The sequence below is a fragment of the Trachypithecus francoisi genome, unplaced genomic scaffold (genome assembly GCF_009764315.1).
Source record: "Trachypithecus francoisi isolate TF-2019V2 unplaced genomic scaffold, Tfra_2.0 Lachesis_group4, whole genome shotgun sequence".
NCBI classification, from domain to species: Eukaryota; Metazoa; Chordata; class Mammalia; order Primates; family Cercopithecidae; genus Trachypithecus; species Trachypithecus francoisi.
This window is the reverse complement of record NW_022681469.1, coordinates 111,968,879-111,987,070: the sequence shown is the minus strand read 5'-3', so window position 1 is coordinate 111,987,070 and position 18,192 is coordinate 111,968,879. Positions and strand designations below refer to the sequence as shown.

The 18,192-nt window shown below is 49.0% G+C and overlaps 1 protein-coding gene across 1 annotated transcript; it reads left to right on the top strand.

Moving 5' to 3' along the window:
• LOC117072206 (putative protein ZNF815) lies at nucleotides 1-17,815 on the top strand (the record flags this gene model as incomplete). Its single annotated transcript, XM_033192122.1, is given in 4 exon segments — nucleotides 1-202; nucleotides 7,115-7,249; nucleotides 16,502-16,782; nucleotides 16,784-17,815. Coding segments are annotated over 4 exon segments (690 nt in total), but the record flags the coding sequence as incomplete, so codon positions are not given.
• Between the last annotated feature and the right edge of the window lie 377 nt (nucleotides 17,816-18,192).

Below are 18,192 nucleotides of genomic sequence, written 5' to 3'. Positions count from 1 at the left end.
GGGGTCCTGGGGCTGCTCCTCCCGACGCGTCGGCGGGTTGTCGGTGCTGCTGAGTTGGGTTGGGGGACGCTACAGGTAGTGGGTCCTGAGCAGCGGCTGGCCCCTTATCTCACTGCCCCTCCCCGCAGCTCTGCCTCCTCGGACCCCACCGTCCCTTGGAAGCTCGCGCAGGGCACCTGCCGCAGTGACCACCTGGACACAGGTGAGCTGGGGGCTCGTTCTCTGCACAGGGGACCCCATTCTTCCCCAAGAGTGAGTTTGTTGCCGTCCCTTTCCCTGGAGCTTCTCTGCCCATCCAGGTCCCTGAACTCCACTGCACTCCGGTGCCTGGGTCTCTAGGGGGAAGATGGGGGCTGTTGGGGAAAGTCCCCGTCTCTTGCAGAGGGTAACCCCCTTCTTTCTCTCCAACCTGGCTCATGTAGACCCCCGATCGCAGCCAGTGGTGGACACTGAGCTAGGAGGGAAACGATGGCAGGGTGTGGAGGGGTTATTTCAGGCGTCTGGGCTCATTCAAAACATATTGAGTGCCTGGGTCCAATCTGGCAGAGCAAAGAGCTGGGGTGCCTCTTTGGATGCAGTCCTACAGAGGTGTTGGTCACGTTAACGTGAGGGCGATCCAGGGGTAGGCGCCCTGTTAGTTACCCCAACTATCAGGATGCATGGACACCCAGGGGAGGGAGGGTCAGTTTCAGCTGGGGAAGGAGTGACTTCAGGTCGGACTTAAAGAAAAATAAGATGTTGCAGATGAAAGGGCAATAGGGTCTTTCAGGACCAGGGAGGAGCATCCCTAAGGGGTAATGATGGGTGACACTGAGAACTCGGCACAGGGGAGGCGCCTGGGGCCTTGAGGCTGGGGGCGGGGTGGGGGGCTGACTGGCAGGGTCCAAGGCTGTGGTCTCCCTCTTGCTCCAGCTGCAAATGCAGTACTTGAAGGCAGAGGCACGATCATATTTGGGTGTTGGTCAAAGCATCCCTGCAGGAAGTAGAGTTATTAGGGTTGGACTGAAGGTGTGAGAAAATTGAGTAAGGAGATGGGAGACGCCAGATGAAGGCGGGACAGTGCCAGCACCTCTGTTGCAGACTGGAGGAGGAGGCGGCGGCTGCGCCAGTTCCATGTAGACTGTTCTTTTCCAGCCCTTGGTGAAGAAGCGTGAGCAACACTCGGGGTGGTGTGAGGTGATGGAGTTAGCCGAGAATGTTTGTCTTTGATGCTTTTTTTAAAGATGAAACTGACTTGAGGTGGAGAAAGAATGAAACTGGGACTATGGCTTTAAATCTTGATAAGACCAAATGTTTTTGTGGTGGTTGTTTTTCTATCACGACTTGCCCTTGGGTCTTATTGAAAGAGGTTTTTCTTTTCTTTTCTTTTTTTGAGACCGAGTCTCACTCTGTCACCCAGGCTGGAGTGCAGTGGCGCGATCTCAGCTCACTGCAACCTCCACTTCCTGGGTTCAAGCGATTCTCCTGCCTCAGCCTCCTGAGTAGCTGGTATTCCTGGCAGGTGCCACCACACCCGGCTGATTATTGTATTTTTAGTACAGAGTTTCACCATGTTGGTCAGGCTGGTCTCGAACTCCTGACCTCGTGATCCGCCCACCTCGGCCTCCCAAAGTGCTAGGATTACAGGTGTGAGCCACCTTGCCCGGCCTGAAGGAGGTTTTTCCTATGACATGTCCACAATTCTTTTTTGCTATTTTTGATTAGTAATATTAGAAGAGATCTAAATACACAGCAAAGTAAAAGAAAAAGAAACCTTTGTACTCATGATCCAGATTGAGCAGATGTCAAAAGTTTACTTCATTCTGAGCCGAATAGATGTGGAAAAAAAAGAAAGTATGCTGGGTTCAGATTTTCTACAGAGCTAAAACCTCATAAATACTGTTGACCCTTTGTACTCTCCCTCACTGAGATTAAACTGAAACTTAAAATTACTATATATCTTTTATTTGCGGGGGTTGAGTCTTTTGTCACCCAGGCTGGAGTGCAGTGGCCCGATCTGGGCTCACTGTAACCTCCGCCTCCTGAGTAACTGGGATCACAGGCGCCTACCTGTATCTGTATTTTTGTATTTTTTTCTGTATTTTTGGTAGAGACGGGGTTTCCCCATGTTGGGCAGGCTGATGTTAAACTCCTGACCTCAAGTGGATCACAGGCGTGAGCTACCACACCTGGCCAACATTGCTGTATATCTATGTTTTTGTTTATTTACTAGACAGGAGTGTAGCCATAATTAGTATAAGACTGCTTTGTATGTTCATAACCTTTGCCTGTATTTCTTTCGGGGTTGTCTTTTTCTTATTTTTAGCATTTTTTTCATATATTTTAGATATGAATTCACTTTGAGTTGTGGACACTGCAGAAATCTTGAGTAGAATGTGATAAATTCCTGGCGTTTCTCTGATGGCTGTATTTTTTTAGGATGGATCCACTTAATGTTGAGTGGTTTATTCTGGTTTTGTGTTTGCCAATTTTAGTAATTTATATTTTCTAGGAAAGTGTCCCATTTAATTTTGAATTTGTGGCAATTATTTATAGTAATCTGACAATTATAAAACTCGACCATGGCCAGGCGCTGTGGCTCACGCCTGTAATTTCAGCACTTTGGGAGGCTGAGGCGGGTGGATCATTTGAGGTCAGGAGTTGGATACTGGCCTGGCCAACATGGTGAAACCCCGTGTCTACTAAAAATACAACAACAACAAAAAAATCAGCTGGGCAGTAGCGGCGCATGCCTGTAATCCCAGCTATCAGGACGCTGAGGCAAGAGAATCACTTGAGCCTGGGAGGCAGAGGTTGCAGTGAGTCAAGCGTATGCCGCTGCAAATCTCATCTGGGTGACAGAGTGAGACCCTATCTCAAAAAAAAAAAAAAAAAAATCAAACCTCGACCGTATCTGATATTGTCTTTTTCATATCTTCTCTTGCTCAATTGTGCCTGGATTCTGGTTGATTTTATTAATCTTAAATACAAACCAATTATTTTATTAGTTTTAATAAAACCTTTCCAAGAATTAAGTTTTTTCTTTTTAACTTATTATTGTAGTCCTGATATATGTATTAAATAAAAAGTGAAACTTAATAACATTCAGCTCCGGTGGCTAACGTGGAAAAAAGAATAGGGAACATCCACCCCCATTTGTCCAGTCTGTGTCTCCCAGAAAAAGACATTTAAAAAGGAAAAAAAAGCACAAACCCCCGAAGATAAAAGCATATGAGGAGAGATTAAAAAGAAGAGAGGAACACTTGCTCTGTTTTATGGAATAAAGTGTTTCTCCACTTAAAACAAAAAAAATACAGTAGGTTAAAAAAGAAATTTCTGCCACAAATGTATCACCTGAATCTAATCATGAGCTATTGAACCTAAATTGAGTAATGTTCTTTTTTCTTTTTCTTTTTTTTTTTTTTGAGACAATCTTACTCTGTTGCCCAGGCTGGAATGCAGTGGCACTGTCTCGGCTCACTGCAACTTCTGCCTCCCGGGTTCACGTGTTTCTCCTGCCTCAGCCTCCCCAGTAGCTGGGATTACAGGCGCGTACCACCACACCCGGCTAATTTTTGTAGTTTCAGTAGAGACAGGGTTTCACAATGTTGGCCAGGCTGGTCTTGATCTCCTAATCTCAGGTGATCCACCTGCCTTGGCCTCCCAAAGTGCTGGGATTACAGGCGTGAGCCACCACGCCTGGCCTGTTTTATTTTTTATTATTATTATTTTTTTGAGATGGAGTCTCGCTCTGTCGCCCAGGCTGGAGTGCAGTGGCGCCATCTCGGCTCGCTGCAGGCTCCGCCTCCCAGGTTCACGCCATTCTCCTGCCTCAGCCTCCGGAGTAGCTGGGACTGCAGGTGCCCGCCAACTCGTCCGGCTAGTTTTTTGTATTTTTTAGTAGAGACGGGGTTTCACCGTGTTAGCCAGGATGGTCTCGATCTCCTGACCTCGTGATCCGCCTGTTTTATTTTTTAATAGAGACAGGGGTCTCGCTATGTTGCCCAGGCTGGCCTTGAACTCCTGGGCTCAAGGGATCCTCTCGCCTTGGCCTTCCTGAGTGCTGGGATTATAGGTGTGAGCCACCATGCCTGGCCCCAGTGGTTTTAATCGTAGCCCAAGTACATGCAGATTTGTAGTTATTTAGAGATCTCTTGTTATGCATACCTGGGAAAATGCACCTAACATCTGCTGGCCATGTTAAGACAAACCATGTGACTATCAAGACCCCAAAGCTAGCTGGGCGTGGTCTAGCCTTATAGAGACGTGGGGAAACCCTGTCTCTACAAAAATCAGCCAGGCATGATGGCAGGGGCCTGTAATCCCAGCTACTTAGGAGGCTGAGGCAGAATCGCTTGAACCCTGGAGGCAGAGGTTGGAGATCGTGCCACTGAACTCCAGACTGGGTGACAGAGTGAGATTCCATATCAAAAAAAAAAAAAAAAGACCCTAAAGCTCTCAGAGATACCTAGGAGCTGGCCCTGCCCCCTCTCCTTCTGGGTAATGAACGCCAGCCATGCCACAGCCCTGGGATGGCCTCTAGCATGAGGGGCTATCTGCCTGCACAAAGCCTCGCCCAGGTGCCGCGCGTGTGTACTCTGCCACCATGTGGTGGGACCTTTTTCATCAGCCCTGAAGTCCCTCCAGCTGCCTGCACAAATATGGTAAAATGTTAATATTTGGGAGATCTAGATGAGAAGGGTATTTGGAAATTCTTTGTACTATTCTTGAGACTTTCCTTTGAGTCTCAAGTCACTCAAGTAAAAAGTTAAAAAGCTAAAATCACTTATTGGAAAGGATTTGTTTAAACCCCCCCCCAAAAAAAATTTGGTTTGTATTTAAAACTAATAAATTAGACAAACTTTAGTCTGCACTGATCAAGAGAAAACAGAAATAAGCTATTTTTAGAATGGAAGACAAGATAATTTCAGATACAATAGATTTTCTTTTCTTTTCTTTTTTTTTTTTGAGACAGAGTCTTGCTCTGTTGTCCAGGCTGGAGTGCAGTGGCGTGATCTTGGCTCCACCGCAATCTCCATCTCCCTGGTTCAAGCACCTCCCCTGCCTCAGCCTCTGAAGTAGCTGGGATTACAGGTACATGCCACCACGCCCGGCTAATTTTTTTGTATTTTTAGTAGAGATGGGGTTTCACTATGTTGGCCAGACTGGTCTCGAACTCCTGACCTCAGGCAATCCGCCTGCCTCAGCCTCCCAAAGTGCTGGGACTACAGGTGTGAGCCACCGTGCCTGGGCTTTTTTTCTTTTTTTTTTGAGATGGAGTCTCTCTCTGTTGCCCAGGCTGGAGTGCAGTGGCATGATCTTGGCTCACTGCTACCTCCACCTCCTGGGTTGAAGCAATTCTCCTGCCTCAGCCTCCTCAAGTAGATGGGACTACAGGCATGTGCCACCATGTCCAGCTAATTTTTTTTTTTTTTTTTTTTTTTTGTAGTTTTAGTAGAGACGAGGTTTTACCATGTTGACCAGGCTGGTCTCGAACTCTTGACCTGAGGTGATCCACCTGCCTCGGGCTCCCAAAGTGCTGGGATTACAGGCGTGAGCCACCGCGCCTGGCCAGTAGATTTTTAAAAAATGAGATGTTACTATAAATCATTTAATGGCATAAATCTGAAATTAAGTAAGACACATTTGTAGAAAACTGTAAATTGCTAAAATTGACTGACATAGAAAACCCGAATAAACCACTTCTACACATTGCAAAAGTCTTGAAGAGAGTTTGATAAAATTTCTAAAAAACATATAGGCCTGGTATTTCTTTGGGAATATTTTCGAGTATGGATTCATTTCATATTTAGGGGTTTAAATATTTTTTTGCATTCTTTTTATTTTCTAATTTTATTGTTTTTTGAGTTAGTGGGATCTATGCAATACATGTATTTTTGTTTTGGTATTCAGGTTTGCTTTTATGCTTGCCTTTTTTTTTTTTTTTTTTTTTTTTTGGGGATGGAGTTTTACTCTGTCACCCAGGCTGGAGTGCAGCAGTGCAATCCTGGCTCACTGCAACCTCTGCCTCCTGGGTTCAAGCGATTCTCATGCCTCAGCCTCCCAAGTAGCTGGGATTACAGGCATGCACCACCATGCCTGGCTAATTTTTGTATTTTTAGTAGAGACAGGATTTCACCATGTTAACCAGGCTGGTCTCGAACTCCTGACCTCAAGTGATGCACTTGCCTCGGCCTCCCAAAGTGCTGGGATTATAGGCATGAGCCACTATATCTGGCCTGTAGTAATTTTCTATTGTTGCATGATAGTTTGCCACTCATTTGGTGACTAAAACCACCACTTACTAACAGAGTTTGGGAGATCAGAAATCCTGGCGGCCTCGCCTATGGGTTCCACGCTCCAGGTAGCATCTGGCTCAAAGGAAGGCGTAGGCTGGGGCTGCGCTTTTAGCTGGAGGTTCTGGGAAGAATCTGCTTCCAAGTGCATTTAAGGTGGTTTGCAGAATTCTGTTTTAAGACTCAGGTCCTCGATTCCTTGCTGGCTGTCAGCTGGGGGCCATACTCAGCTCCCTAAGCCCACCAGCTTGCTTTCCAACGGGGTCCCCCCATTTTTTTTTTTTTAAGACAGAGTCTCCTTCTGTCACCCAGGCTGGAGTACGGTGGTGCAAACTCAGCTCACTGCAACCTCTGCGTCCCGGGTTCCAGTGATTCTCCTCCCTCAGCCTCCCTGGTGGATTACAGGCATGCACCACCACACCTGGCTAATTTTTGTATTTTTAGTAGAGACGGAGTTTCACCATGTTGGCCAGGCTGGTCTCAGACTCCTGACCTCAGGCGATCCACCTGTCTCGATCTCCCAAAGTGCTGGGATTAGAGGCGTGAGCCACCGCGCCTAGCCGGTCCCTCCATTTTCAAAGCCAGAAACAGCATGGACTCCTTCTTGTGTTCCAGGCTTTCTAACCTTCCCTTCTGCCACCGATTGGTTTCTGTCCATCAGGGGTAAAGGTACCCTGCTAGTGTCTTCTTTTCCCCCTGTAGAGGCGGGGTGTTTGCTGACCAGGCTGGTCTCAAACTCCTGGCCTCAAGCAATTCTCCTGCCTCAGCCTCCCAAAGTGCTGAGGTGACAGGTGTGCTAATATTTTCATGTGAGCCTCACTGCGTCATTGTAATTTCAGGTTTTCCTAGTGTCTTTGCAAAAGCTCAGGATCGGACTTTATCAGGAAGGTGGGTCCCTCCTCTCAGCACATCAAGCTTGTTTCTACCCCGGTCCCGAGAGCTGCAGAGGTTGAAGCTTGAGTCCCCACCTGAAGGTAAGTTCTCAGTAGGGGAACAGAACCTTGGCAGCCAAGTGGATCTGCCCAAGTGTTCGAGGCCCAGGCATGCCGGGAGTAAAACATTCCTGTGAAGAAGAACTTGGCAGCGGGGAGCAGGAATCTGCTTTGGAAAGCGAGACCCCAGTTCTGAGACCTCTTCACATAGCTTAGAGCTGAAGCCGGAGGGCCACGTGGAGGGTGGCAGCTCCCAACGTCCGTGTACCTGGGGCCGGCCACGGTGGTTCATGCCTGTAATCCCAGCAATCTGGGAGGCTGAGGTGGGAGGATCACCTGAGGTCAGGAGTTCAAGATCAGCCTGGCCAACATGGCAAAACCCTGTCTCTACTAAAAATACTAAAATTAACTGGGTGTGGTAGCGGGTGCCTGTAATCCCAGTTACTCGGGAGGCTGAGGCAGGAGAATCGCTTGAACCTGGGAAGCGGAGGTTGTAGTGAGCCAAGATGACACCACTGCACTCCAGCCTGAGCAACAAGAGCGAAACTCCATAAAGAACCCAAGGTCCATGTACCTGAAATGGCCCCAGCCCGCTCGCGGACAGAGTAAACCTGGGTGGTCACGTCATGGGATCATCTAGGTTTCAACTGAGTGGAAGGCTTGCTAGGAGGAGAAAGAGGATCTTGCTTTAGGGAGTGCAACTTTGCGGGCTCAGGGCCAGAGTATGTCCCTGGTGCTCAGAGGACAAGCCCGGACCATGCTGTCTCTGGATCATTTGCAATTCCCATCATCCTCTCCTGACCGCGCAGCCCAAGCTTCCGCTCTGCCCATCCCACTGGCACCTCCGGACCTGGTTTCTACCATGATGGAAGCAGGGGTGTGCAAGGGAGAGAACACAGTCATAGCTTCTTAGTTTCTGTTTCTGGTTGGGCCAGTAAAGCCCTTTCCTCATCTCTCTTTTCCCCTTAGTCGTAGAGACAGAAACTAAAAGCCATGGCCTCAGGCTGCTAAAGAAAACCAAAACAACAACAACAAAATAAGATGGGTTGAACAAGCTTGAGTAAATAAACTCTTACACTATGTCAAGCCATAGAATTTGCTTCCTTTTTTTTTTTTAGTGACCGATTTTGGCTTTCTGCAACCTCCGCCTCCCGGGTTCAAGCAATTCTCCTGCCTCCGCCTCCCGAGTAGCTGGGATTACAGGCGCCCACTATCACACCTGGCTAATTTTTGTATTTTTGGTAAAGATGGGGTTTTGCCCTGTTTGCCAGGCTGGCCTCAAACTCCTGACCTCAGGTAATCCACCTGCCTTGGCCTCCCAAAGTGTTGGGATTACAGGTGGGAGCCACCACGCCTGGCCAGAATTTGCTTTCTTAACCTGAGTTTTTGTTTCTCCTTCTCATGTCAAAGACTAAACAAAATGGGTGTGAGACAGACATTCAGAACCACCAGTCTCAGTAGAGGGTGAGCTGGCACTCACGCCCAGGGCTCCCGAGCACCAGCCAGGGGCTTCTTGCACTGTTCACAATCATGGCTAAGACTTGCCCCGTCCCACCTTCTCCGCCTTCAGCCCTCCCCATGGCTTTCCTTTTGCCAGGGGAAGGATATTGATAGGAGCCCATGAGGAGAAAACCTAGTAAAATGCATGTATATTCTTATGAAATATTTGCATGTGAAACAGTGAGCACCAGTTTATCATTGAAGAAATTAGAAAAAATATGTTAAGAAAAAAATCCAGGCCGGGCGCGGTGGCTCACGCCTGTAATCTCAGCACTTTGAGAGGCCAAGGCAGGCAGATCACGAGGTCAGGAGATCGAGACCATCCTGGTTAACACTGCAAAACCCCATCTCTACTAAAAATACAAAAAATTAGCTGGGTGTGGTAGCACGTGCCTGTAGTCCCAGCTACTTGGGAGGCTGAGGCAGGAGAATGGCGTGAACCTGGGAGGCGGAGGTTGCAGAGTCGAGATTGCGCCACTGCACTCCAGCCTGGGCGACAGAGCGAGACTCTGTCTCAAAAAAAAAAAAAAAAAAAAAAAAAGGCAGGCAGATTCCATCTGATACACGACTTGTGTTGTCTGTTTTGGACAACCATGTCTACTTCTCAGGGGAAATACAGCTCTTTCAGGCATTTAAAGATATATTTGATCTTTGTATGCGAGATGTGGCAGACCCATTCCTCAATAACATCCACCTTGAAAGAAACACCACAGCAAATCTCCTGCGAGTTTTCTTCCCCTCTGTGTAAACAGCAGGTATTATGCCAAAGCTGCCATCTGTGATTCTGCTTGTTTGGGGATGCAGAACACTCAGGCCTACAGAGACAGCCTTGTGTGGCGCCAAGTGACCTGGATGTAACACTGCATTACCTAGAGGAACGAATGAATGAACTGCGTATTCTTGAAATGGCCTGCCATGTCTACCGCCACACCACCCTGAACGTGCCTGATCTTGTCTGAAATTGCTTGCCATGATGGTTTTTATTTTTTAAATTAAAAAAAAATTTTTTGAGATTCGGAGTCTTTCTCTGTCGCCCAGGCTGGAGTGCAGTGGCACGATCTTGGCTCACTGCAACCTCCACTTCCTGGGTTCAAGTGATTCTCCTGTCTTAGCCTCCCGAGTAGCTGGGAATATAGGCATGGACCACCACGCCCAGCTAATTTTTGTATTTTTAGAGATGGAGTTTTATGGTATTAGCCAGTCTGGTCTTGAACTCCTGGCCTCAGGTGATCCGCCCCCTTGGCTGTTAGCTCTCTTTGCATATGAGTGACATCAGTGTTTTCCATCAGTCTGCAAGCATTCTCCTTCTTCCACTGTTTACCCCAGGTTCTAGGAATGTGTGAGTGTGGAGTGCACTGGTCAGAAGTTCTAATTCAAGTTCTAATCCTTGAAGTTTTAAGACCCAGAAATCCAACTAGAAGTAGGTTAGGATTAAAAAAAACAAAAAGTAATTCTAGAACTTTGGGAAGCTGAGGCAGGAGGATTGCTTGAGGCCAGGAGTTCAAGACCAGCCTGGGTAATGTGGCAAGACCCCATCTCTACAAAAAATACAAAAGTTAGCCAGGTGTGGTGGCACATGCCTGTATTCGCAGCTGCACGGGAGGCTAAGGTGGGAGGATCACTTGAGCCTAGGAGGTCGAGGCTGCAATGAGCTGTGATCATGCCTTTGGACTCCAGCCCAGGAGACAGACAGAGAGCCTGTCTCAAAAAAAAAAAAAAAATCTATAAGGCAGCACACAAGCCTTGGGAAGAGCAGGTGTGCAGTCAGGCTCCAGAGGCATCTGGCAACCCAAGTATCGCCAGGAATCTTTCTTGTTCCCTGTTCTCTGCTTCTGTGACTTTCTTCTCAGGCTGACTTTGTCTATGTAGCCAGAAATAGTGTAGCCACAGCTCATCACCTGACAGCTGCAAGTTCTGCCACGGTGAGGGACTGAATCTCCTTTCATTGATCCAATTTGAAAGCTCTCTGGGGAGGATTCCATTGGTCCAGCCTGGCTCAGGTGTATTAGGCCCTCTATCCGGGCAGCTGTGCACAGGGCAGGAAGGGCTTGGTCTCAGTGGAAGACGAGGCCTCGTGAACTTTACCACTGTCCACTCCAGGAAGGAAAACGTTCATGGAGCCTGCGTCTCTTTGTGCTTTGTGAAGCCAGGGATGTCTGGGTATTTCACACCAGAAATGTCTCAGAGCAGTAGAAGAGGCTAGAAGAAGGTGGCGAGCCACACCTGCCCTGTGAAGCTGGATGTTTCACTAGCTGTCTTCCTTGGAAGCACTTTTTTTTTTTTTTTTTTGAGGTGGAGTCTGCACTCAGGCTGGAGTGCAGTGGCGCAATCTCAGCTCACTGCAACCTCCCCCTCCTGGGTTCACACCATTCTCCTGAGTAGGTGGGACTACAGGCGCCCACCACCACGCCCAGCTCATTTTTTTGTATTTTTAGTAGAGACAGGATTTCACCGTGTTAGCCAAGCTGGTCTCGATCTCCTGACCTTGTGATCTGCCGGCCTCGGCCTCCCAAAGTGCTGGGATTACAGGCGGGAGCCACCGCGCCCAGACGGAAGCCACTATTTTGTAGGAAGCCAAGTCCCACTGGGGATGACTCCCTGTTAGGGCAATCTGTGTACTAAAGATGACAATGACCGGTTTCAACGCTGTCTGTCCAGCACTTTTATGGTCTCTGTGCTTTGCTTTTTTTTTTTTTGAGACGGAGTCTCGCTCTGTCGCCCAGGCTGGAGTGCAGTGGCACAATCTGGGCTCACTGCAAGCTCCGCCTCCCAGGTTCACGCCATTCTCCTGCCTCAGCCTCCCGAATAGCTGGGACTACAGGCGCCCACCACCATGCCCAGCTAATTTTTTTGTATTTTTAGTAGAGACGGGGTTTCACCGTGTTAGCCAGGATGGTCTCGATCGCCTGACCTTGTGATCTGCCTGCCTCGGCCTCCCAAAGTGCTGGGATTACAGGCGTGAGCCATCGCACCTGGCTGTCTCTGTGCTTTTCATATGTTATTTCATGAATAAACATGAGGCGTATCTATAGAAATTATATATTTACATGACAATTATATATTTATATAGAAATATATGAATAAATTACATAGAAATTACAGACATGTATTAACTATGTAAACATTGTATATGTATAAAAACTAGACATTGTGTATATATATATACACTAGACATGTATGTAAACTACATTATATATTTGTATGTATGTACATGTACATATACATAGACGTCTGACATGATAGCTCATGCCTGTAATCCCAGCACTTTGGGAGGCTGCGGTGCGCAGACCACCTGAGGTCAGGAGTTCAAGACCAGCCTGGCCTTATGGCAAAACCCTGTCTCTACTAAAAATGCATAAATTATCTGGGTGTGTGCCTGTAATCCCAGCTACTCGGGCGGTTGAGGCAGGAGAATCACTTGAACCCAGGAAGCAGAGGTTGCAGTGAGCCAATACTGTACCACTGCACTCCAGCGTGGGCAACACAGTGAGACCCCATCCCCCTGCCAAAAAGGAAAGTCACTGGCTTCAGCAGCCTTTAGCCCTTGGTGGTAAGTTTTCTAGAGATCGGAGTGTGGAAGAGAACCCAGTCTCCTCAGGGTGATTGGAGATCTGGGCTTCTTTGTAGATTGCCTCTCCCCACTCCCACATAGCTCCCGGTCCCTGCTGCTGCTGCCACCGGGCTGTGCCCCACTTCCTGTCCCTCCTCTGCACGCACTTGTCCCACTGTTGGGGACACTTTGGGTCACCCATTTGCCTGTGAGCATCCCTCACCACCCCAGCAGCCTGTGTCCGGGGTTCCCACTGCAGCCCTTTCTACCCAGCATCCCCCCTTGACCTCCGCCGCAGTGACGAAAGCACCCCAACCCTCACATTTTTTTTTTTTTTGAGAGAGACTCGCTCTGTCGCCCAGGCTGGAGTGCAGTGGCGCGATCTCGGCTCACTGCAAGCTCCGCCTCCTGGGTTCAAGTGTTTCTCCTGCCTCCTGAGTAGCTGGGATTACAGGTGCCCGGCAACCATGCCCAGCTAATTTTTTTGTATTTTTAGTAGAGATGGGATTTTACCATGTTGGCCAGGCTGGTCTTGAACTCTTGCCCTCGAGTGATCCACCTGCCTTGGCTTCCCAAAGTGCTGGGATTATAGACGTGAGCCAGCCTGCCCGGCCTCAAATTATTTAAACTTTCATTAAACAACATAGTGAGACCTCACCTCTACAAAAAATTTAAATAAAACTAGTTGGGTGTGGTGGTGCATGCCTGTAATCCCAGCTACTTGGGAGGCCAAGGTGAGAGGATCACTTAAACCCAGGAGGTAGAGGCTGCAGCAAGCCATGATCACACCACTGCACTCCAGCCTGGACAGAGAGAGACCCTGTCTCATAAAGATCTAAGGCCAGGGGCAGTGGCTCACACCTGTAATCCCAGGACTTTGGGAGGCTGAGGCAGGTAGATCACCTGAGGTCAGGAGTTCAAGATCAGCCTGACCAATGTGGAGAAACCCTGTCTCTACTAAAAATACAAAATTAGCCAGGCATAGTGGTGCATGCCTGTAATCCCAGCTACTCAGGAGGCTGAGGCAGGAGAATCTCTTGAACCTGGAAGGCAGAGGTTGCAGTGAGTCAAGATTGCGCCACTGCACTCCAGCCTGGGTGACAAGAGCAAAACACACTCCAAAAAATCTCTCTCTATATAGAGATATATAATATCTATATACAATATAGAGATATAATAGATAAAATCTATATATTATGTATATTATATATATATCCTCATATTTTCTTCTAATAGGTATAAATTAAAAATGTTTGGCCGGGCGCGGTGGCTCAAGCCTGTAATCCCAGCACTTTGGGAGGCCGAGGTGGGCGGATCACGAGGTCAGGAGATCGAGACCATCCTGGCTAACCTGGTGAAACCCCGACTCTACTGAAAAGTACAAAAAACTAGCCGGGCAAGGTGGTGGGCGCCTGTAGTCCCAGCTACTCGGGAGGCTGAGGCAGGAGAATGGCGTGAACCCAGGAGGCGGAGCTTGCAGTGAGCTGAGATCCGGCCACTGCACTCCAGCTTGGGCCACAGAGCGAGACTCCGTCTCAAAAAAAAAAAAAAAAAAAAAAAAATGTTTAAATGGGGGTCTTTAATTCATGGAGAGGGGATGGGAGAGGTGAAGGAGGCCAAGCCCTGTTCTGCATCTGTGGAATCTCTTCTCTGCATTTCTCTTGCTGTTTTAATTTTGAGCATAGCTTACATTGAGGATTAGAATCGTTCACTAATTTAGCTCCTGCTATCCTCCCGTCTGGCGCCTCCCACCTTTTTTCCACATCTGTAGTTCCCCTCCTTAAATATCGTGAGGTGGGAGTCCACATTTCCTACAGGGAAAAAAAAAACAGTCACTTCAACGCGCTGCTGGTGCACTCTCTCCCTGTCCCACACACACCTTACACCCTGCATTTTCATTCTCTCTGTGGCTCCTACCAGACTTTTCTGTGCCTCCTTTGCCCATGCCAGGCCTCTTGCTAGGAATATCCTTCAGACATCAGATCACTGTTTATCTTTCGTGATTCTGCTCGCCCGTGACCTCCTAGGAAGCTTCACTTGACAGTATGTTGGATCTGCCTGCTGTCTTCCTCGTGCCCGTTCTGTATGTAACCACATGTCTACCACCGCCTACAGTGTAGCCTTACGGTTCAACTCTCTTCATGTGTTCATCTGCAGCAACACTTCTAAGCACCTTTAGAACAGGAACGATTTTGTGTTCAGCCCTTGACCCCAAGCGCCTGGTAGAACACCAGCAGCGTGCCAGGTCCGTGAAAGGTGCTTGATTGTTGAAGGAATGAAGAGGTCCAGTAGTGAGATTTTTTTTTTTGTTTTTTTTTTTGAGATGGAGTCTTACTCTGTTGTACAGCCTGGAGTACAAGGGCAGGATCTTAGCTCACTGAAACCTACACCTCCTGGGTTGAAGCGATTCTCCTGCCTGAGCCTCCCTAGTAGCTGGGATTACAGGCACCCACCAGCACATCCAGCTAATCTGTTTTTTGTAGAGACAGGGTTTCACCATGTTGGCCAGGCTGGTCTCAAATTCCTAACCTCAAGCAATCCGCCCGTCTCAGCCCCCCAAAGTGCTGGGATTACAGGCGTGAGTCACTGCACCCGGCCGAGATAATTTTTCTAATGATTTTTTTGTTTTCTCTTCCACAAAGTGTAGTCCCAGCTACTTGGGAGGCTGAGGTGGGAGGATCGCTGGAGCCCAGGAGTTTGAGGCTGCAGTGAGCCATGATTGCACCCCCATTCTCCAGCCTGGATGACGGAGTGAGACCCTGTCCCCAAAACAAAAACAAAGTGGTAATACAGGCATCAGGAGACAGCAGGGAGTCTGACTCTGAGGCCAGGATGGCTTGTGTGGACTCTAGTATTCTTCTGTTGGACATCTTTTTTTTTTTTTTTTTTTTTTGAGGCGGAGTCTCGCTCTGTCGCCCGGACTGGAGTGCAGTGGCCAGATCTCAGCTCACTGCAAGCTCCGCCTCCCGGGTTTACGCCATTCTCCTGCCTCAGCCTCCCAAGTAGCTGGGACTACAGGCGCCCGCCACCTCGCCCGGCTAGTTTTTGTATTTTTAGTAGAGACGGGGTTTCACCGTGTTAGCCAGGATGGTCTTGATCTCCTGACCTCGTGATCCGCCCATCTCGGCCTCCCAAAGTGCTGGGATTACAGGCTTGAGCCACCGCGCCCGGCCCTGTTGGACATCTTAAAGATCCATAGGTCCATGTGAGAATAAGTCACTGCAGAAAATGCTGCTAGCTCTAAGATAATTCCTTTAATAATAAAGACCTCATGGCTGGGCGCGGTGGCTCACGCCTGTGATCCTAGCACTTTGGAATGTCGAGGTGGGTGGATCACCTGAGGCCAGGAGTTCGAGACCAGCCTAACTAACACGGTGAAACCCTGTCTCTACTAAAAATACAAAAAATTAGCCAGGCGTGGTGACAGGTGCCTGTAATCCCAGCTACTCGGGAGGCTGAGGCAGGAGAATCGCTTGAACCCAGGAGGCTGAGGTTGCAGTGAGCTGAGACTGCACCACTGCACTCCAGCCTGGCGACAGAGTGAGGCTCCATCTCAACAACAACAAAAAGGGCCTCATGCTTTGAGAAAATCCAGTTGGTATATGGAATGAAAGGGAGCATAGGTCGGGAGAGCATAGGAAGTGTGGATAGTGAAGGCCTCGCGTAACCTGGGCCTCAAGGGAGGGACCGGGCACTTGGTTTTACTACTTTCTGGGACAGAGTTTCACTCCATCACCCAAGCTGGAGTGCAGCAGTGTGATCATGGCTCACTACAGCTTCAACCTCCCAGGCTCAAACGGTCTTCACCTCTCGGCCTCCTGACCAGCCGTGATTACAGGCAATTAGACCTGAAACCACAAAATGAATCCTCCCTTCAAGCTTTTCTGCAATAGTTTTGTGATACAATACTCCAAGATTAACAAATTTATGGCCAGGCATGGTGACTCACGCCTATGGGGCATTTTGGGAGGCCGAAGCCAGCAGATCACCTGAGGTCAGGAGTTCAAGACCAGCCTGGCCAACATGGTGAAACCCTGTCTCCACTAAAAATACAAAAATTAACTGGGCATGTTGGCCGGCACCTGTAATCCCAGCTACTCTGGAAGCTGAGGCAGGAGAATCACTTGAACCTGGGAGGCAGAAGTTGCAGTAAGCCAAGATCATGCCAGTACACTCCAGCCTGGGCAACCAAGTGAGACTCCGTCAAAAAAAAAAAAAAAAAAGTTTGTGTTATTTTTTTCTAGAAGTTTGGCAAGTTGTTACCCAGCCAGATAGCCAACAGCAACACCAAGACCGACGTTTGAGCTATATGTTCCTAGACAAGAAAGACTGGACCCGAAATGAGCTTCATGAAAGTAATGAACTAGCAAAAAAACTCCATCAGAGCCCAAACCTCATTCCATCAAAACAGCAGGTCCACACAGGTGACTTGTGCAGAAACAGTCTGATGTGTAACCTGGACTTCACTCCTAACGCCTACCTGGCCAGGAGGAGATTTGAGTGCGATGGCCGTGGAAACTTGTTCCTCTATTCGAAACTTGAAACTCCACCTTCAGGAGCGAATGCACGTGGACGTCACCAGTGTAGAAGTGTTTTAAGCTGTGACGAGGGATTTCCTGCAGATCAAGGAGCCAGTAGTGAGAAACCCCACGCATGCCCCAAGCGTGGGAAAGCCTTCTCCTGCAGATCGGCCCTCATGGTGCATCACGGGGTCCACATGGGGGAGAAATCCTTTGCGTGCAGTGAACGGGGGCGTGGTACCAGGGAGAAGGTTTGCCTGACAAACGGGGAACTCACACAAAGGAGAAACCCGGTAGAGACAGCAGAAGGGGTAAAACGATCTTCCAGAAGACAGGCCTCTGTGTCCCGGGGACAGTTCACGCGGGAGCAAAACCTTACAGGTGTTCCGAGTGCGAGAAAACCTTCTCCCACAAGTCGCGCCTCATCAAGCACCATCGCTCCCACGCTGGGGAGAAGCTCTAGGGCTGCAGGGAATGCGGGCCGTCCTTCTCCCGGAACTCGTGCCTCCTCATCCACGCCAGAATCCACACGGGGGAGAAGCCTACGGCTGTGGCGACTGCGGAAAGGCGTTTTTCCAGAAGTCACACCTCATCCTGCATCGGAGGACTCACACCGTGTGGGAAGCCCCACGGCTGCATGGAGTGTGGGAAAGCCTCCTCCCAGAACTCCTGCCTCCTGATGCATAGGCGGACCCACATGGGGGGAAACCGTAACAGTGCTCCGACTGCGGGAAGACCTTCTCCCAGAAGGCGAACCTCGTCCGCCATCACCGGATCCACACGAGGGAGAAGCTGCACGGGTGAAGAGGCCGCGGGGTCATCACAGAGTCACAGCACGAGGTCGCCGAGCCTCTAAGAGGGACATCGTCAGGGAGACAGCCCTCAATTGAAACCCGACGCCCCCCTAGACAGAGGTCCTATATCGGGATAACATTCAGCCACTTTGGTGCCTTAAGTAAAGCATGGTCAACCTGGCGTGGTGGCTCATGCCTGTAATCCCACCACTTTGGGACACTGAGGCAGGTGGATCACCTGAGGTCAGGAGTTCAAGACCAGCCTGGCCAACATGGTGAAAGCTCGGCTCTACTAAAAGTACAAAAAAATTAGACGGGCAGTGTGGCAGGCGCCTGTAATCCCAGCTACTCTGGAGACTGAGGCAGGAGAATCGCTTGAACCTGGGAGGCGGAGATTGTAGTTAGCCAAGATCGCACCACAGCACTCCGGCCTGGGTGACAAAGTGAGACTCAGTCTCAAAAAAACAAAAAAAAGCATGGTCTGTTAAAACTAAGGATGGAAGGGTAATGATATGCTAGAGTGATCTATTTTTGTAGGTATACTTTTTTTTTTTTTTTTTTTGAGACGGAGTCCTCATTCTATCGCCCAGGCTGGAGTGCAGTGGCACGATCTTGACTCAC